Source organism: Syngnathus floridae, chromosome 1 (assembly GCF_059516105.1).
Source record: "Syngnathus floridae isolate MCC-2025c chromosome 1, RoL_Sflo_1.0, whole genome shotgun sequence".
In the NCBI taxonomy this organism is placed as follows: domain Eukaryota; kingdom Metazoa; phylum Chordata; class Actinopteri; order Syngnathiformes; family Syngnathidae; genus Syngnathus; species Syngnathus floridae.
In genome coordinates, this window is record NC_142413.1 from 7333945 (window position 1) to 7354266 (window position 20322).

The following is a 20322-nucleotide window of genomic DNA, read 5'->3' on the forward strand; positions in this document are numbered from 1 at the left end:
AAGAACCCCCCCCCCTTCCCGAGCAACCTCTGTTTAAATGATCCTCCAAGCCTCCGTTTGTGATCGGTATAGGTGACTCATCGTAACTGTGGTAAAAGTACTCACACATACTTGTGTCAAAAAATAAAAAGACTGGTGCTCTGGTCAAAATGTGTTCACATAGCTTTGCTAATGCTGTGAACTGCCCCCCAAAAAATCAAAATTGGTAAATGATTGCTGAAAAAATAAACTTCCAGTTTTTTGCTATGCACTGCAACGATCTCTGAATACCTAAATATTTGCTTGCCAGAATTCTACATAAGGGCAATTTGTTTTAAATTAGAAGGCCAATGATGACACTAGATACGTTGTACATATAGAATTTTCACAATCATGCCGGCCCATTGAGGGAAACTGATGTGACCCACGACAATGAGTTTGATACCCCTCGATGAATAAGGGAATACTTATTTTACGATGCGAAATATCTTGCTTCAGTAACGTTCCACTCGTACTTCTTTTTTGTGCTTCATTAGGATCTCAACCACTGTTAACTTCCCCACTCCTTAATTCCAACTGTTTGACTTCATCCGCTGAGGGTGAGAAAAATAACGAGGCTATTTTGACAATGTGAGGAAGTAGAAATGTTGGCAGTAAAATTGATGACAAATCTTAAGTATTTTTTTTTTGATGACTGTTGCACCTCTCTCATTTCCTTTTGGTTCATAATGACTCCGTGTTAATCTGAAATATTGCAACTTCCTCCTCCTCCTCCTCCTCCTCCTCCTGTGATACACTTGCTTTTAAAGGGGATTTTTCGACATTCTCGCCTTAACAGGTGGGATGTCAAACTCTAATGCAGACCACACAAAGAGGGAAGTTTTGACTCGCCGCCGCACAGTATGAAACAAACATATTTCCTGCCCGGAACACAATGATGAACAAAAGTGTCTCCGGTACGTATGGGGGTTGCATAGTCCATCAATCTTTGTGTTTTCCAAAGAATAAGATTGCCGCAACTTGTTTTTGATCCGCTATCAAAGCATCTACACGTAGCGGAAACTTTGATTGAAAATGAAAAGCTGATGTGCTGATGCAGACCGGCTGGTGCCGAATTTCTCATCGCGCGTTCCCTCTTGATCTATGTGAGACCTGCAAGATGAAACCTGCTGATATCTTGATGAATGCGGTTCGAGTGCTTGAGGTTAATTCCGCTGCGTGTGTTCGTAGCCGTTCTCTGACAGCTTGAGCCGCAACCTCTTGCGACGTGGAAATAAAACAAAAAAAAACAACTGGGGCTGCCCTGAATTATCCTAACTGTCCTCTGCTAAATTGATAAATGACGGCGGCATGGTGTGGCATTTTACAGCGGGAAGACAACAACATTCTCCTCCATGTTCCAAACTCACCCGCAAGCAAACAAATCCCAAATTGTTCCAAAGTAATAAACTTAACTTTTCATCTCATATTATCCACCAATCTTGTAGATAATTAAATGAGCAGCGATGTCACCTTCTGTAGTCATAAAAAACATTCCGTAATTTACAGCAAGACTTGAAATATTTCCTTTTCACTCCGTTTTCAAATTTGATTTCAAGCAAAATAGGCTATCGCCGTTTCTTGGAATTTCGACAAAATTGTTAACCCCCTCCCATAAAATTGGAGTTCCTGTGTTAAGAGGTTAAAGTCACTCAACTGTTTTACTCATGTACCTCGTGGTATGGTATGGCAACCAAAATGAACACTCACATTTCAGAAGAAGAGTATTCCGGGGCTCTCATCCTGGTGCCTTCTTTGAGTCTGCAGCAAAACTCCTCGTCGATTTGTACACCGGGGTACGGCGACGCGCCTACGTCAGGCGACGGCAACACAAAATACAATATGATGTCATGGAAAATCATTTATTCAATATTGTAATTGGGCACCAGTCGACTTTTAGTTCTAGTAAGAAATTCAAGGCACTAGTAAGATGTGGAACGAATGCTTGAACAGCTTTCATCGTTTACTCAAGACATGATGACAGAGGTTGGAAGTCGAGCCAGAATTTTCTGTCAATAAAATTTGATGTGGCAGTCAAGTGAAATAATTGCCACTTTTGGCACAAAAACATTTACAGTAGTTACACTCTACAGTCAATAAATGTAAAATACATCGAGCTTACTCTTGAGTTGTGTTTTCCCTCACAAGTATCATCAATCAAAAGTAGCACGAGCAATTGATTTTCTTCCAAAATGCTAAGGCAAGAACTAAATGCTCGAGCCCAGGTCCAGCAGTGAAACTTTTTCAGTCAAATAAATAAATGGTGGTCTTTTGGAACATCTCCAGGTCGATCCTCTGAGATATGTAAAGTGTTATAGCTTTTTAAATGCATTAGATTGAAAGTGGTCCAAAGTCACCATCTCAACATTTTACACGGACCTGTCGCACAAGTTTAGATCCCCGGTGATAATGGGAAAAAAAAGAAGAATGAAAAAAGAAATGTTTGTGGGGCACTTAGAAATTACTTTCGAAATCAATATTTTTGTACATTTGAAAAACAGCTCAAATCTGAAGTAGAACATGACCTACTTTTCACACATGTTCACTCAGAAGTCGTCGTTGCAATTAATTTGCTTAATGAAAACGAGCCGTCATCCATTAGCTTTTCTGTACACGCTCAGTCATCGCCTAAATGACACAAACGCAAAGTCGGTGCTATTCTATTGTTGTTTTTCAGATTTATTTGTCAGGCTAACGCTAGCCAGATGTTTTATACTTTCTGTGAGGTTTTCTCTGCTTCCCATGGTGACATTTTAATGTGTAATATTTCAGGTTGAGTCCGCCTATAGAAAAGTTGCTGCAAAAGCAACACAATGTCCTCGCTGTGGTTTAACAGCAGGTGGTGGCTCATTTTGCATTGACATCATGATGGGGTTGCCTGGCAACAGCGTTTGGCAGGCACAATCAGAAGCACTGCTACATTTACAACTTCAATTTGAATATTTGTTGAGTAAAATGGAGCTAATTTACATTCTTTATTTTGTAGCCTGTATGTGCTATGTCAATGAAAACTATTCACTGTTTCCTTAACCGATGACATTCCAAATTGGGATCGCTGGCCCTTCAATCACAAACAGCTTTTTAGTGTATTTGCGCAAAGGTCTTCAGTCCGATATTTTACGGAAGCCACCAAAATTATGACTACAATCAAGCAATTGACTAGAATTAAACGCGATCAAATGCAGTCGGGTTACCTACCCAAGGAGAAGATCTCCCACATGAGGACACCAAAGGACCACACGTCACTCTGAGTGGTGTAGATCTTGTCAAAAATGGCCTCGGGAGCCATCCACTTGAGCGGCAGCCGGGCCTGGCAAACGGGGAAATTAAGATTCCGATTCATTCACTATATTATTGAAATGACAATATATTGCAGTACAAATTATTTGGTGATCTTAACGGGTGGATGTGGCAGTTACCAAATGCACTACTGACTCACATCTCCTTTGCGCACATAGTCGGGGTCCTTGTAGATGTCTCTGGCCAGCCCAAAATCACAAATCTTCACCACGTTGTTCTCGGAGAGAAGGATGTTTCGAGCAGCCAGATCCCGATGGATGCACTAAGTGGCACGCAGAAAGAGAAAAAGTTTGGAGGCAATTCAATTCAGTTTGAAAGCGCCATCAGTAATTTGGAATACCTTGCGAGAGGCCAAAAACTCCATGCCCTTTGCAACTTGGAAGCTGTAGCAAATCAAATCTTCTAAAGTCAAAACTCGCTTGTATAAATCCTCAGATTCTGCAAAACAAATGAGAAAAGGAAATAGTCATCCAGTGAAAGACATTTTGCCGTCTCTCATGAATTGCAATGGAACCAATTATTCCTATCTGGGAAATATTATCCAAATATTTGCGTTTAAGCAGTGCCTGTCCTCTTTAGGACATCGTTTAGAAACGGGAAGAATAATTCATTATGGCTCAGGTGAAGTATGCGCTCAGGGTTGGAGGGTGAAGGTCGGGAGTCCGGAGAGCCACTCAAAAGGAGTCCCACCTGGGTAAACAGCTAATCGGACCAAAATAACACCTTCGGAACAACATGTCTGACGTACTCAGCCGAGAGAGAGGGAGAGGGAGAGAGAGTCAGCACAGAAAACAAAGCCGCCTCCAGACCCAGTGGGGTGACGGCGGCTGCCTGCTGGACTGATTGTACCACCGAACAGGAGGAGGAAACATCCCATCGGACAGAGAGCGCCGAACAATCTGAGGGGGAGTGCTTGTGCCTCAGCGGGAGGGCTGCAAAAGCGGCGTGGGAGGAAGCTGAAGTTGGGGGTCAAGGGTGAGGGGGGGGGATATGTTTTGCTGGACGCTGTAAAAAGCTTTGCTTTGACTAACCAATCAGATTGCACAGAAATACTGACATCACTCTATTTTAACCAACTAGACTTGCAGTTTGGCTTCTTTTTTTACGTTTAAATTCCAGCAGTCAAATTGAGATATCAACAGAGAGGCTGAAATTTGATTGGAAAAAAACAAAAATTAAAAAAAAAAAATTATGAATGAAACGTCGTAGATTGTTGAGGAAAATGAAGACCATTGCTTCATACAAATATTACAAATTTGGCTGTGAATGTAGGTCAGTGTTTAGTAGCAGCAGCAGCAGGAAGGTGGAGGCTACACAGGAAGACCAAACAGAAACAGAAGAGTGGACATGGGGAGCAGCCTCTACCTTCTTCCTCTTCTTCTGAGTCACAGTAGCTTTTATCTTCAATGAAACCGGAGCTGGCCGAGCTTCCCGTGCTGGCCACGCTCTCCAGACGGCGTTTCATCAATTCGCTCAGCTCGCTCGCCGTCCCCGACGACACCTTGCCGTCCTGACTCTGAAGGCAAAAGGCACGCCGTGCTGAAGGAGACGCTACTCCTCAAGCTGTGAAGTCTCAAAACCGGAGCTGGAAACTCACCTTGTAAACCACAAAGTCATCTCTCTTGCTTCTTAAATAGTTGGACAAATTGCCGTATTTGCAGAATTCCACGATCATCATCAAAGGCCCTGTTTGCATAATGAAGCAGTTAACCAACACCTACGCTAATTTCCCTTAGCCTGTTTATGTCGTTTCACTTATAATGTTAGCATTAAGCTAGCTGACAAATTGGGAGGTGGTTCGAGGTGTACTCATTTTTGCTGTCTGGACATCAATGACTTCAAGCTGAGTTGTTTTGAGGGCATAGTAAATTTGGCCGTTATGAGTGGCCACCTTGGTGTAATGTCAAAGAGCAATGGCAGAGGCTGACCTCCAGGCTTGGTGCAAGCGCCCAGCAGGTTGACCACATTGAGGTGGTGGCCGATGTGAATCAGGATCTTGAGCTCCGACATCAGGGCTTTGCGTTCGTTGGACGTCGCGCCGCCTGGGGGAAAGCAGGTTCAACAATTCTATTGTTTTCATCATTTTGTTACATATGTGCGACGATTGCGGCATTGTAGTTTTGCTTTAAGGTTTGAAGTTACGGGAAAAAAAATACTATTGAGCCAAAGTCATATTACTAGTTCGCTGAATTGTTGTTCTTGAGAGGACAAAGAGTCCACAAGAACACGGACTATGAAAGATAACTTCTTAAATGGCTTTCAGTCTGTTTCAGATATATCGTAGTGAAGTCGTCATCTGATTCAAAACACAAGACGTTATCGTTTTCGGAACACCGGCTGAGTTTGGAATTTAATATCGCACGTTCATTAAACATAATGCCAAAAGGCGGATAAGCTTGATGGAGTGAGGATTTTGATTTTTGGAGTGTTTTATGTCGCTTGGTCTTCCCAGAAGTTTATGAGCCTCGCAGTTCTCACTCGTGCACCAAATCGAGTCAATCTGCTGGTTTCAATTAAAGTTGACCTACGAGTCAATTTAAAAAGCCAGCGAGAGCGCCTTTTTTTTTTTTTCAGCAACGTCATTAATTCCACAACAGCCACTACATTTGTCACGCAGCCCTATTTATTAAATTTCTTATCTTTGCTGATAAATGACGTGCTCATCTCACAAGAGCGACGATTAATGCAAAGGGTCCTCTCTAAATTTAAACAGCGGTGCATATAAATTTAAAATTTGACATTTTGTGGACTAATAAAAACAATTTGGGCTCAAAATGATGTCACATTTTAGTGAAATATGTAAAAACTGCAAAAGTGTAAACTCCTGTTTATTCAAGATTTTATTGTTGATTTGTTTTGTGTTGTCTTTTCAGTCGCGATTAGTGGTCAGTCCCTATGTCATCCGAATCAAGGGCTCGCTATTTATTTGGACACCGGGAACCCTCGATGGAATTGTTTTCCAAAGAGCCGCTCATGATATTAAGTGAAGAAAATTACTTTATGTACGCCTAAATGCTGGTTAAAGAAATCGTGATATGAAGAAATCATTTCAAATGATTTTGCACAACCCGATTTGAGAGTCACAGTATAAAATCTCTTCATGAATGACAAATATTCCTAACCAGACTTGGTGAAAACCCAAATTTGTTTTTTAATGTCCGACAGAACCCCATCTAGAGTTTAACGGTCCACCCATGTGAGGTTAATGCAAGCCGAGCCCCCGAGTTGAACCTGAGGGGCCATCGGGGTTCGTGTGTTATGTGAACAAGAATTCCTAGCAACACTCTGCAGTATTTCCCCACCCGTGGCGTCCTATTAAGACAAATGAATGAAAATGTCCAAACCTTTCAGCATCTTGACTGCAACAGTCTTGCAGGTGGAAAGTTTGTCAATCCCAAAGGCGGAAGCCTCCACCACTTTTCCAAAAGCGCCGTGGCCGAGAGTTTTGCCTGGCAAAGGCAGAAGGGTTAGCTGTTCACATTAAGTGATGTTGAATGATAAAAATGTTTTAAAAATGTCACTCACCTAATCTTAAACGGTCACGAGGAAACTCCCATTTGCTGCTGTCGTACTGGAGGAGATCATTCTGTTCATCCAGAGGACACTCGTCGGGGTCAATGATAATGGATGGACCCATTTTGTAGTGTGCGGGCTGTTGCTGTGTGAGACAAAGTGAACGACAATGTTATGTTGGCATAAAAAAAATATTTATACTTTGTTGAACGATGCCAATGTTTCGCTACTCACTTTTGAGGACCTTGAAAGAACAACGCCGTTGTATTGAACTTTTTAGTACAGTTGCCAAAGTATTTTTTGGTGAACGCTGCCCAGCGACAGGCAACCTAGCATTAGCCTACTGGTAAACTTGACTGCAGGCCTTGCTTACAAGAGATATCATAAATATTGTGAAGGGATTTATTTTGTTACGTGTTACGTATGGTTGTATGAACAAGTCTTCTGCTGTTGACCTCTTTTAATCAATCAGAATGTTCGCGGCACAAGTAAACTACCTCGGCTAAAAAAACTACAAATATGTCAGGTGGGACTGGGGTGTGACGTATCTCATTTGCATTTAAAGAAACCGCACCAAAACGGTTTGCTCTGAGCCGCTCTTCGAACAAGTATAAAAGTATCCAAACGTGGAATTCAGACCAAAATCATCGCTGATCCTCTGTATATCAACCACATATGTGCTTAGTTATTTTTTAGCTTCCTTTGAGAACAACTACGCTACCGCACATTTGACATATTTAGAAAACCACCATTATAAAAATCACACCACCAAACAAAAATGTCAGAAAAAGTATCTGCAGCATCTTACCTTTCTCAGCTTGCGGATGAAGAGGATGAGCATGAGCCAAAGGAAGGTGGCGACGGCTCCAGTGCACACCAGAATTATAACCTCCACGTTCGGCCTCCCTTCCCCCCCTGTAGAGAGCGAGCGAGATAACAATTCAGCCACTGACAATGTGAGTGGGCAAACTTCATATTTTTCCTTGTGAAAATATTCATGATGATTCATTAGTGGGCCAACATCACAGAAAAGGTTGGGTGTCAACTCGTACTTACATTTTAGGACATATCGATAGATTTGAGTGCTTGGAATAAGACAATATATTTTGCATTTTTTTTCTATTATACTGTATTTGATTTCGGAATTTTAAGAAAACAATTTTTCTCAAGCAAGGATCCATTAGATGTAATCTAAACCATTCATGATACATGGCAAGGATGTAACCCCCAGATTTTATTCCAGCAATAAAACTTTCAGTATTTCTTCTGTGAAATGAAAAATGGAGTCAGCTCATTTTCATTGCCAGTGGCTCAAGTCCTCAGTGCAATTGTGTTTATCAAAAAGGCAAACAATAGCTTCAAACGAACGACACTTGGATGACACGTAATTTAAGATACACATCGGGTACTGTAAACATCACGTGGACAGTTGTGAAACAAGACGAAGGCCGCCTTTTCACTTTTCATGAATAAATAATCACAAGTGTCCTTGCGGCCGTTGAGCTGTCAAATTCTCAATGCCGTCATTAGCGGAACTCTAAACACTTTCCACAGGTCACGTAAATCTTACCGAGCACGGTGACCGAAGCGCTGGTCTTGATGACACCTTCGCTGTTACTGGCCACGCACTCGTAGAGACCCTCGTCGTCTTTCTTCACCCTCTCGATGATGAGCGTGCCGTCCCTCCCCAAAGAGATTCCTGCAAGCAGGCGGGAAATGTGTTAGCAGAACTGCTTATTTAAAAAAAAAAAAAAAAAGGTGTTAAGTCCTTTTCATCAGGTGCTTGAGCTTGTAAAAGTGTGGTTCCTCATAACAAATGCTTAACTTTTGAGATGTCATATTTTGATACAATTATCAAATGTGAATGGGTTTTTATCATATGTGGTCACTTGTTGTTAGGCAGAATTCACAGGGCTGGACGCCAACTGCCCATAGCCAAAAAAAAAAAACTGTCACGCCAGCCATTTTGGCTGGTTCACTGACAAATTAGGGGATACAGAATAAATATTTTTGCAATCGAATGAATGCTTTGTTTTAAGTATCAAAAAGGTTTGGCAATTTAATATAGTAACAACGTAGCATGACATCATTTACCTGGGCCTTCCTCAAGTAGAACGCTGTTTTTGTACCACGTGATGTTGGGCTGAGGAACCCCCTGCCCCAGGCAGGTCAGCATCAAAGTGTTGCTACTGTTCACGTCCCGATCGGTGAGATTTTGACTTAGCCACGGCTGCGTTCTCGCTGAATGACACAAAAACACCCTTTGAATTACAAAAATGCATGACTATACTATGACTGTTACTCCTTTAAAATGTTTGGATGACTGACATGGACAAAAAAGTTGGATATGGAGTGAATATCCAAAGGCTTTCTCGTACTCCTTACCGATCACATTCAAAGTAGCCGACTTGACTTCCATCTTATTTTGCATCTTGAAGGCTCGACACTTGTATCCCGTCACGCTGTTTTTGCTGACGTTTCGCAAACTGAGAGAAATGGCGATTGCGTAGCGGTCCAGCTTCAGACGAGACACGTTTGAGGTGACGGTTCGATTCCGGGAATCCAGCCACTGCAGGTCCGTGTAGAGATAACGGGAAGCCCGACAGCTCAAAGTGATGTCGTCCCTCTCCAAAGCCGACTGAGGCTGGATGGAAATGGCTTGGTGATCTGGGTGGGACAAAGTAGGATGATGGTTTGGTTTGGTTGAACATTTTGGTATTTAAAATTTCTCTTTAGCTTTATGTGTCAATTTTACAGTTATCTTGATCTGGGAGTGACAAAAACTTGAAGCAAGCACACTGTATCTCTTCTTTGAACAACAGTGGTGTGTAAAAGTCTTTTTTTTTGTGCCCTCAAACGGATATCATCTTTCAGATCAGAAGAGCAGCTGTAAACAGGGGTTTTCTGTATTAGCAATGCCATGTCAGCATTTTTTGGTTGGCCTGAGTAAAACCTTTTACAGCCAAATTCAACTAGCACAACGCATTTGTCGCAATTTGCACACATTCCATTCATACATTTGATAATCTGCGTCCCTGCTGAGTAAGGATGCATTTTATATTTGTTTTTTGGCATGTTGTTCTAAGAATATTTATTATAAATACATTCATGCGGATGTTCGTGGCCCAGCTGTGTATTGTTATATTTAGTTTTGTATCATTTGGATGCCTTTTTTAAAAACTATAAAATGATAGCGGTGGTCATAAGGCCCAGGTACCAAATTGCCGTCCCGGCCAGTGTTGAAGAGGCAGAGCAGGGACAGGAATGTCAAATGTGAGTTATTTCCTGTTTCATCACCGATAATTGGAAGCACGTTGGCGCACGACGGCGTCGCTGATGGTGCCGCAGCAGTCGACCAATTGCAGGGAAGCTGAGCGCGGGCCCCAGGGGGACCAGACTGTGCTTGTTTATTCACATCGCTGGGAAGCATTCTGTGTTCCGTAACAGAAGACAGCTGTTGTTACAATTCTGTCCTCTTCTTTTTTTTAAGCGGCATTCCACCATCCTTCATCTTCCCCACCTCTGGACCAGCGTTGAGTTCCTCTTGGGAATGCTCCCATACTGGGGTCTAATAATTTGTAAGGTTTCAGCCATTTCCCCCAAAATTTCAATTGGCATTCTCTCCTGCTCTCGCTTTCTCTTTCTTTTGCTATTTCTCTCTTTTTCTCTCTCTCTCTCTTTTTTTTATGTTGCCAATTTGAGTTTACATTGCTCCACCAGTTCTGCAATTGATTAGTCAATGTGGGAACATTTGGAAATGCTCGGATGCATATAAAAAGCAAATTCTCATAGCGAAGGCCTCGAAGATAAAAGGAGAAAAAGAATGACCGTCTTGCACTGCAAAGAATGCAGTTATTCATAGCTGATTTTTTTTTTTTTTTTTTTTTTAATGTGTGACATGATGGCTCGGTATGGATGTGCCTCGCTTACACCCTGAAGCTGGAACGTGGTTTCAATGAATGCCCCCCCCCTGGTGTTCTTTATTGCACAATGTACACTCAGCATGCTCATTGCAGTATCATAGAATGACTTCTCCGCAACATTGTACACTAAAATCATCTGGTATCCATTCCGTACTATTTTTTTGCTGAGGCATATTCACGAAATTAAGACATTTGAGAGCGACGGACCACTTACCGCTAACAAAGAAAGGGAAGGAATGGATGCTTTTGCCCTCTTCATTCTGGGCCAAACAGGAGTAATTTCCCGACACAAAGGCTTTTCCAATTACCAGGGTGCTCAAAGTCTGAATGGAACAAAGCAATTAGAGTTAAGGGGGAAAAAAAGCTTTTTCAAATTAGTATTAACAGTGGGCACAAAAGTAAGTTGTTCTTTTTTTAATCGTCAGTCTTGTAGGATTAAGGCTGAATATAATAATATAATAATAATTAATTATTTTTATGACTAATAAATAGATTGATCCAAAATCCCTCAAACACCAACAAGGATTTCTGTTACATCCAATATGATGTAAGCCAAGCGCAAAAAGCAGTCTGCATCTCACTGCATTGTAGTCTGAGTGGTGAGCCCACCAGACTTCCTCTTTTCCCTCGCCGGCCTTCTCGGGGAAGCGGCTCGCCTCGGAGGCCCCCCACCCCGTCGCGACCGGCGTCTAATTCACGGCTCGACACAATTTATGTGGAGTGACAGAAAGGAATTCGCCAGCAAATCCCTCGTCCTTTAAACTAGCGCTTGTTATCATTGACCCTTAGTCGTCACCCTCATAAAGCAAGCGCTTTCGGCCGCAGGTACTTGTAAACAAATGGGGCTCCGCTATTTATGACGGCTGCGTATTAGAAGGGATGCCCTGTGAAAATGGCAACATTTACAGTTATTAGCCTTGTAAAAAAGAAAAAAAAGAAAAAAAAAAGGTATTCACATTTTCATCCACATTAAGACAACAAGGCTGTAATTTCAGGAGTGAGAAAAAATAATAATGATTCTTTCTAGTTTGAGGAATTTGTGCCCAAGTTGGACTCTGTCAAGTTTATTCTAGGGAAAGCCCCAAGCGATGCGGTCAAATCTGTTCTTGATTATGTTTGAGGTGGACGCAAACAGGAGTTGGGTCGTTTTCTTCTCTCTCGTTTGGGAATTAGTGAGTTTTTTTAAATGACATTACAGCCTGACTATCTTGTTTCAGTTTTTCCCACATTTCTATAAGTACGTGAACTGTATGCACACATACAAATGAGTATAAACGTTCGTGCTTATTATGTAAATAATCTTTTACCCAACAAGGTATTTTGTTTATATAGGACAGTATATCACTTAAGTATTTTCTTCGCTATGTGGCATTAATTTACTATTAGCATAAATGCTATGTGGCTATATTTATTTATATTTATTGGAAAAAAGAGTATTTTGAAAAAAAATTACAATAAGCAAATGTCAGATTCAGTTTAACTATCATTATTTTTTTTATTCATGTCTATTTGCAATTTTTTTTCCAGGTCTCCAAAGCACATTCCTATTTGGAAAATCCCATTTGTGCTTGTATAACAGTTCAGTCGTTTAAAAACAATTTAAGATTTTTCACTTTTATCACATATCTTCTGGCCACTCCTTCCAAAAGTAGTAAAAATAATTCCAAGTCCATAAATGAAGAGGTATTTTTTATTTATTTATTCCTTTATTTATTATTATTATTTTTTAGGGTTTGCCATGAATGCGCTTTTTCATATGTTTTGGTCAGAGTTGCTCTTGTAAGAGTTACGTGTCACATTCATTGGACGCGAATTGGGAAAGATTTATTCATTTCAGATGAGGAATATGACTTTAATCTACTCCTCGTGGAAAAATTCCACTCAAATCTGTCCTTGCCATTGAATATCATCTTGATATTGGCCAGTCGCAGTCCTCATAAAAATCCTGCAGTCACCAATTTTTCAAATGGAACAACAAACATGTGACAAAGGCATACCTTGTTTTTTCCTTGAACCAGTTTAGGTTTGGTACTTAGACTTTCAATCCAGTTGCTGGCGTTTCCCTTTTCCGTAACGTTGACCACCGTTGGCTCGGAGTAGATGACGCATCTGCGAGAGAGAGAGAGAGAGGCAGCAATGGCCGTAAAAGCGGCTATCATGTCACATTGCAAGTATGAAGAAAAACAAATGTACATGTGTTAAACCTTAAACGATATAACATGTATTTGTATTAAACGCTTGCCCAGATGGAATGAATTCTACGCGAGCGGTTTTGCGATTGTATTTCATTCTAATAGCCTCACAGCTGTCACCACACGGAGACTACGCAGAGAGAGTGCAGTCTTGTCCTATTGAGCATCATTTCCTTGATATCCATCTTAAGCTCCACGTACTACTGACCCACTAGTAGGTTCATTATCAAAAAAAAAAAATTGAAGGAATGCTCATGCAGCTTTTCTACCAACAAAATAGCTTTGATTCGCCGGCCCACCGATCCGTCGACTCCCCCCACCCGCCTTGCGAAAGCCTTCGCCGCCTGCAGTGGCAAACAATCAAGCTGATGAGACGAGAGGCAGAGGAGGAAACGACCGGAGCGACAGGAAGGGCCTGGCTGTGCGTCACCTCCAACAGGAAACGCCAACGTGATCTGCTCCAAGGAGATAAGGCCGATGCATAGACCTTGGCAGTCAACAGGGGATCGCTGATAACTTCTCCACCTGGCTACCCATAAAGGCAACCCCGAACCTCGCACGCCAGGGGTTAGGGATACATTTCGGCTGCTGGGCCATCGAGGTCTGAATAAAATTAAGAGATCACTGCCAATAACAAAAGAAAAATAAGCGAGCTTGTTCTACTTGTGGCAGCGGATCACCCCTCCATTTCACATTTGGATTTGTGAACACTATTCTGAATATCGAGAATTATTTTCTCTAAGTTATTCATTTGGACACCCTCTCTCATATCAGCCTTGCACCGCCGTCTGTTTCCTCAGCTTTCCCCCTTCTGTCCAAAAATGAGATATGATCTTGAATGAATTTACAGTGTCAAGCGCTTGCGGGGTCAAATCTTGATAAAACAAACATTTTGCACAATTTACCACCCACTACGTGAGAGTCGCTTCTCCAATCAGTGCCTGGCGTGCATTATTTCAAGTTTGCATAACCCTCACCGATAAGAAAAATGAAAGTTGAAAAACATTTTTATTACCCCAAACAAAACTAAAAACAAAAGGGTGTGGCCTAGTGAGTAACACCCAGAGCTTGGAGCCAGTTGAACTTTTTGGCTGTTTAGGTTAGTTTTGTGTGTGACTCTGTTTTCCATGCTACTTGTGTTTTCTTTTTTGTGTGTTTGGGTGAAGATGGGTGACTCATATTTTTTTGTCCTTTCTTGTCAGGCTGGAATCACAGGTCATGAGGTCACTCACTAGCCCAGATCTCTTGTAAACACAAATCCAGCACTTTATAAAAACCTGGTGTTCCGAAAAAAATAAACCTAATACTAAACTAAGAGTGGAATGAGGAATCCAATTATTAAAAAAAACAACAACTAATGTCTAAAAACCAGTATGATCTTAATTTAAAAGTATTTCAACCTTTACCTTAAAATGATACCCCCACTAAAAATACACTTATTTCCGGGAATAAGTGCGGCGCCCCCTCTTCACTCGCTGTTGTTTTTGTTAATGGTGCCGGGTCCTGATAACCCGAGTCTAATGGCCCATTGTTTTGCTGATCTTACGGCTCGCGGGTCTCCTGCTGTCACGGAGCGGCCAGGATCTCGGGGAATGTTCATCTTGTTTGTGGGTTCACTAGCAGGCTGGTATTCAGCAACAGTCACTCATCGTCCACGAAGAATTACTGGGGAATCGGCGGTAATATATCTCCCCACTGTTTCCTCTTTGGAATCCAAAGGCGCTGACCTCAAATGGGGAGGGCACCTCTCCAGGGCTACTTTTCTTTGATTAATGTGCCGTGTTCTGAGGCAATTGAGTCAGTGGAGATGTGTTGTGATTTTTTTTCTTTCTTCTTAAACTGGGACTCCGGGGTAGCTCGAATGCAACTGTGAGACTACATAAACTAGAAAAGCTATGCGAGGCCTGAACTCAAGTTTTTTCTTTACTCCAATGTGTGGAGACATGCATCTATTCATCCATCCATCATCTGCACAGAATGGTCACGCCTCGCCAACAGCAAGTCTATCTATCCATTCTTGTATGCTGAATATTCCTGGATTGGTCGCTAGTCAATCACAGGGCACAGACAATCATTCAAAACCGCTATGGAGAGTTTAGAGCAGGGCTCATCGATGTGTGGGCACCAGTTAGCCCCGGAGGTGTGTAGCTTGTGGCAAAAACACCTCATCAGTGTGGGACATCGTGCTTCTCTAGGAATGTGGTATACGTTTCATCCACTTGAAAATGTAAACTATTGGCGATTGCAGTGAAGGTTTACTCTATGTTAAGGGAAACTGATGGCAATTGTCGCCGAGTTGATTCGAGGTATCATTACATTGCCTTCCACTTGTTGAAAAAGAACATAAGGCAGTTTGTTGACAGATCCCGTGAATGATTTGGTTGCAGAAAATTTCAGTGGGAAAAAGCGGCAAGTGATGACCATTTACCTTTTGAGGGCCTTGTCTGTGTGACAGGGTTGCCAGAGCCAGGTGATGCTTGGAACCGGTCTCCCGGAGACAGTGCAAGTTAGCTCGTGGCGCTCGTTAACCATTTTGGGCTGAATATCCACAGGGGCAAACTCTGACTCGGAAATACTTGGCTTCACTGAAGAAATAAAAGAAACAACTATTTAGAGAAATATAGTAGTATATATATAGGAGCACATGAAACAAATGTGACTGGTTGTTTGCCTATATGTATGTGCCCTGCGATTGGCTGGCGACCAATCCAGGTTGTGCTTTCAATGCTAATGCAGTGTCAGCAGGGACAGTATTGTAGACATCTCCTGTTGTTGTTGTGGAATCTTATAATGTCTTAATAATGAGCAACGGCAGTCATGATGGATAACCGTGAAGTGCCACTGACGCCATTTGTCCCGGAGACATTGTGCGGAGGATAAGAATGGCAAGATGATGGGGGCAGCAGGGTCAGAGCGTGACCCCGCTGACGCACGGACGAGTGAGCCGACGTGAGCTCTTTAATCAGCAGCACACAAAGACCCTTCTCGCGTCACCTCAGACGTAGTTCTCGCAGCTGGAACAGACAACAGCTCCCTTGCTGTGGTCTGCCCAGCAGCATCACTGCCGTCAACATGTTCACTGTACTGAACGTGAAGACTTTTGCCCCTTCAAACTGTGCAGCATTTTGTCGGTGCTCATCATGTAATGAACAACATCGTTTCTTAACGCAATCCAGAAATCCTCCCAATTTGATGTCACTCCAATTAATTTTAGTGATGCAACATGTGACACTATTAAAATTTCCTTCACGTTTTTATCACTTTAATTTCTGTTGGATGCTAGGAAATAATTTTACATCCTCCCATTATAAATCATGGCCGTGACCCTGTTAAGGACTATATTTGACCAATTTTATAAGTTGATGTATAACAATACAGTACATGTACATTGAAGTGTGACGTAAAAACAGACTTATTTTGATGTGTAAATAATTAAGATATAAATAATGTAATATCTATGCTCATTGCCATTAACCTGTCTATTGCGATCCATATTTGTTAGCTTTGAGATCGTGGACTTAGTATGATAGTCAATTAATTGGAAAGTTTGGTTGACCGGACATTTTGTTTTTTAAAAAAGTGTTTAAAGCATAATTGTCCAAGGTACAATATCATAGAAAAGTGACTAAGTATTCCTGCTAAATGTTTGAGTGTTTTTTTTTGTTTTTTTGTTTTTTTTTGTTTCCTGACAATATTTCAAAATGATTTAGCTAACAATACTATTAGGCTAACAGTGTACATGTTACTGCATGTGTTTAACATGACAAACACCAGAAATCCAGCACGCTTTGCTGCTGATTTGGAGAACTGCACAAAACGTTCGTGTCCCCTGCGAATAATGGGGGTTCACTGTCATCCCCAAAATGTTCCAGTCTTGCTTTCTATTAGCCCCATGTTGACTAGATTTGTGATTATAAAAGCGACCCAGTTCTGTACAGTGTACACATGGTGAGGATGCAAACAAAGGCTGTGAACTCAGGGGGGTCTGGAGCGCTTGAGAGTGCAGAAAGGAGCCAGGCCCCATTTACACACTGCGCCAAGCCCCTTCAAAAGAGCCCCACTGATCAACAACAGCTGCCACGGCATCGACGTCGATCTCGCTCTGGAATCAACAAGCGCACAAATTCCTCTCATACTAAAGCTACTACCTGCCATCCAATCAACCTGCCATCCCCAATAGCAAATGACGGCGCCAAAAAAAAAGTCCAACGTGGTTACGAGAATATCGTGACATGACGCACCTGTTCCAGGAAACTAGGATACACATAAGATGCAGTGACTCTTATGAATCAAGTGACAGAAATATTGGCATTCAAAAGCTCGCTGTCCTACCCGAAGCAACACATCGAGCACATGTGTTGAATTCATTTCTTTGAATCCAGTGAAGTCAAGATTTTTTTAGAGCAGTGGTGTTAAATTTATAAATACGGCTTCCCTCAGAGGGCCATTATGGTGGTTACATCAAATAAATCTTTCATTGTCTCATTGTAGTACTATTCCATATACATAACCAATTGTTTTCTAATTTTGAAATTAGTTTTGTTTGATTATTCTTCAGATTACTGTAAAAAGGGTAACAAAAAATCTCAACATTATTATTTATTACACATGCCAATTTGAAATTTTGGTGCTGGATGGTGAAAGTTTGTTTTGCAGGCCACTCAAAATGGTATGGCGGGCCGGATCTGGCGCCCGGGCCTTGAGTTTGTTTAAATGCTTATTTAGAAATATGCTTAACATGATGGCCGAGCTAAAGTGTTGTGGCTCAAAAGATAACGTGGACACCACTGAAATAAGCAGTAAACAGTAAATATCAATCGAGGCATTTAAAATATTTGAGGACAATATTTTCTTTGACAGTACAGTGCACATCCCCACCCACAGCTCACCCTCGACTTGCAACGTGTAGGTCAGGTTCCGGTACAAGCGATGAGCTCGGTTGCCGAGGCTTATGGTGAAGACCCCTTCGTGTATCGGCTGTACGTCAGAGATGATCAAGTTGTAACCGGAAATCTTGTAGCAGGAGGAATTTTTCAGGATGGGCACGCCGTCTTTATGCCTGGTGGTCAAACAAACAAATGAGTCAATTCTAGGAAAAGCAAACAAGGTTGCGGCCTACTTTTACATGTTGGGACCACAACTTGCCATGTCAGCATATCTGGTGGTGGCAGAGCGTTGACCTTGGGCTCGAACACCAGCCTCTTCATGCCCGCCTTGACAACCATTGTACTCTGGTGCTTGTATGAGACGTTGAGGAAGGGGTGCTCTGAAACAAAACATGAACGGCTAGATATAAAGAAGGACTCTGCGCAGGTACAAATCAAACACTGAGTCAGCACATGCTCACCATAGACGATGACTTTAGCCGTGGCATTGGAATGCTTGGTGGGTGCGACCTCAGCTTTGCAACGATACAAGCCCTTGTCCTCCATTGAGATGTTGGGCAGCACTAATGCCTTGCTCATGGTGAAAGTGGGAAGGGTGCTGTCTTTGGTCTTGTTGGTGAAATGGCGGTTGTCCTGTAGATGGAAAAATATGGCATGAGCGCTTTTAATACTATCCGAGCTGCAGTTTGACTGCGTCTTGCTTACTTTCTTTCTTGGAAAATCCCACGTAAAGTTGATTCTGCCATCATAGGCGGTCACGCCGGTGCAGTTGAGGAAGAGCGTGTCGCCAACCAACACCCTGACCCGCTCCGGGGTAACGGTGACACTCTCGAGAAACAGTGCTGTAAATGTGGAAGGGTGACACATGTGAAACCGAGACGCATCTTACGACGTTGGTCGTCGTTTATTTAACACACTCACTTAGTCTGCTGGGCATGTACATGGAGCTGAACTGATGGCCATTGACGACAGTGGTGCAGATTAAAATATCGTACACGATTTCCGAGGTGTAGGGAATTCTGAAACCCACTTTTGGGTCCCATTCATTGACAATCTTCTCTGAACTTAAAAGCTGTGAATCAAGTGACATGTTACTCGTCATTTTAGCATTCAATTAGCAGAAAAAACAAAATATGATTAAAAACAATATATACATTTTGATTTAAATTTACATGGGCTCTTTCTTATTCGATCCGTTTGCATTTTTGCTTCTCGGTTGTGGGAAAGTTTAGAATGACCTTAATGACAATGCTAATTCTCATTTGCCCATCTGTGACGTTTCACATTAAAAGTTAGCATAAAGCTAGCTGATGTAAGATATAATTGTTTGGTTGTACCTTTTAGTCTACTTCTCTTTGCGTTGAAATGACTGTGGCCAGATTGTGCGTGTTTTAATGAGTTTCAATGTCTTGAAACATTTAGCTTCTGTACCATGCATTTTCACCTATTGTTGCTAATTGATTTCACCCCACTGTATTCTTTTTTTGCGGATGAGGACTTCTGCAATACAAAAATGTAGCACAGCACGTGGTGGACTTGGAAAAGGATGTACGTGCTTGCTGTTGCTTGTTCAGATGCCAAAAGAAGAGGTGAGGAAAAGGGAAGGAAGCAAGGGAGGAGGGAAGGAAAGGGAGCAGGAAGGAGGAGGACCATTGATTTAGCAATGGCAGGAAGGTCACATCATTACTATCTGTTGCATCTCAGACAGCTTGTTTGTCCACAAGTGGGCACAAAGTCACGCAGTCGTAAATCAGTGCCACGAATAGCAACGCCAAGACTGGCAACTTTACAGATGAAGGAACTGAGTGGTACTGAGTACCAACAAGTTCAGAAGTTCACGTGAGGCCTTCACTTCTTTTAGCGTCCAAGGAATATGGGATGAAAACTTAATCATCCTCAGGGTAGGTTACCTTGTTGTTTCCTGTGACTGGACACGGGGCATACAGGTTTTGTCCTGCATTTCCCGAAAGACCCAAATTTAGCCGGAGAGTCTATTCTGAGCAAAATCACTCTTGGAGCACCTTCCTGATTGTACAGGAAGCAGACCGACTGACTCCCTTAGTTTCCCCTGTCGCTTGTTGTGCATTTCTTTAGGATTGTCGGAACCGCAAAGAAAAAAGAAGAAACTGCTGTGGGAGTAAAAGTTGCTTCTGATTGGAATCTCAACGAGTTTCTAACCCTCAGTATGTCGGGTTTGCGTTATATTGCTGAGGGATACTTTAAAAAGTGAGTTTCAATACGTTTGTCTGTGTGTGGCCTTACCTGACTTAGTGTCACAACAGTTCTGGGGTGGGACGTGCGGCAAGGAACTACAAAGCTGGTCTCATGGCGGGGGATTTCCAGCACGTAAGGTGTCTGATCATGGGGCTCCACAAATGGCTGCACTGGATCTAAGGGAGAAACCGGACCAACCGATTTGAAAGAAAGGTGGGGGGAAAAAATGCTTCTTTTTTTTAAAATATATTTTTCAATAGTGGTTCACTGTATGAA

General features: G+C 42.1%; 1 protein-coding gene and 1 long non-coding RNA gene across 3 annotated transcripts in view; one reads left to right on the forward strand and one right to left on the reverse strand.

Moving 5' to 3' along the window:
• The window catches only part of LOC148403818 (uncharacterized), a 40715-nt gene that overhangs the window by 19085 nt on the left and 1308 nt on the right, over positions 1 to 20322 (forward strand). The window contains exons 3-4 of one of the 2 annotated variants that reach the window (XR_015853969.1): positions 19927 to 20015; positions 20104 to 20259. The exons of the other annotated variant lie outside the window; for it this stretch is intronic. This is a non-coding gene — a long non-coding RNA (uncharacterized LOC148403818). The remainder of the gene's footprint in view (positions 1 to 19926; positions 20016 to 20103; positions 20260 to 20322) is intronic. 2 annotated transcript variants of the gene reach the window in all.
• Positions 1 to 20322, reverse strand: part of kdrl (kinase insert domain receptor like) — a 33467-nt gene that overhangs the window by 5880 nt on the left and 7265 nt on the right. The window contains exons 4-25 of the mRNA XM_088359182.1: positions 20095 to 20222; positions 18754 to 18904; positions 18538 to 18674; positions 18294 to 18465; positions 18092 to 18212; positions 17836 to 18005; positions 15375 to 15531; positions 12752 to 12863; positions 10969 to 11077; positions 9217 to 9498; positions 8926 to 9072; positions 8402 to 8530; positions 7640 to 7746; positions 6844 to 6976; positions 6663 to 6767; positions 5247 to 5360; positions 4916 to 5004; positions 4684 to 4834; positions 3659 to 3756; positions 3458 to 3580; positions 3217 to 3328; positions 1729 to 1828 (exon numbers count right to left, since the gene is read on the reverse strand). Of these exons, the coding sequence (XP_088215308.1) occupies positions 1729 to 1828; positions 3217 to 3328; positions 3458 to 3580; positions 3659 to 3756; positions 4684 to 4834; positions 4916 to 5004; positions 5247 to 5360; positions 6663 to 6767; positions 6844 to 6976; positions 7640 to 7746; positions 8402 to 8530; positions 8926 to 9072; positions 9217 to 9498; positions 10969 to 11077; positions 12752 to 12863; positions 15375 to 15531; positions 17836 to 18005; positions 18092 to 18212; positions 18294 to 18465; positions 18538 to 18674; positions 18754 to 18904; positions 20095 to 20222 (2947 nt within the window). The remainder of the gene's footprint in view (positions 1 to 1728; positions 1829 to 3216; positions 3329 to 3457; positions 3581 to 3658; positions 3757 to 4683; positions 4835 to 4915; positions 5005 to 5246; positions 5361 to 6662; positions 6768 to 6843; positions 6977 to 7639; positions 7747 to 8401; positions 8531 to 8925; positions 9073 to 9216; positions 9499 to 10968; positions 11078 to 12751; positions 12864 to 15374; positions 15532 to 17835; positions 18006 to 18091; positions 18213 to 18293; positions 18466 to 18537; positions 18675 to 18753; positions 18905 to 20094; positions 20223 to 20322) is intronic.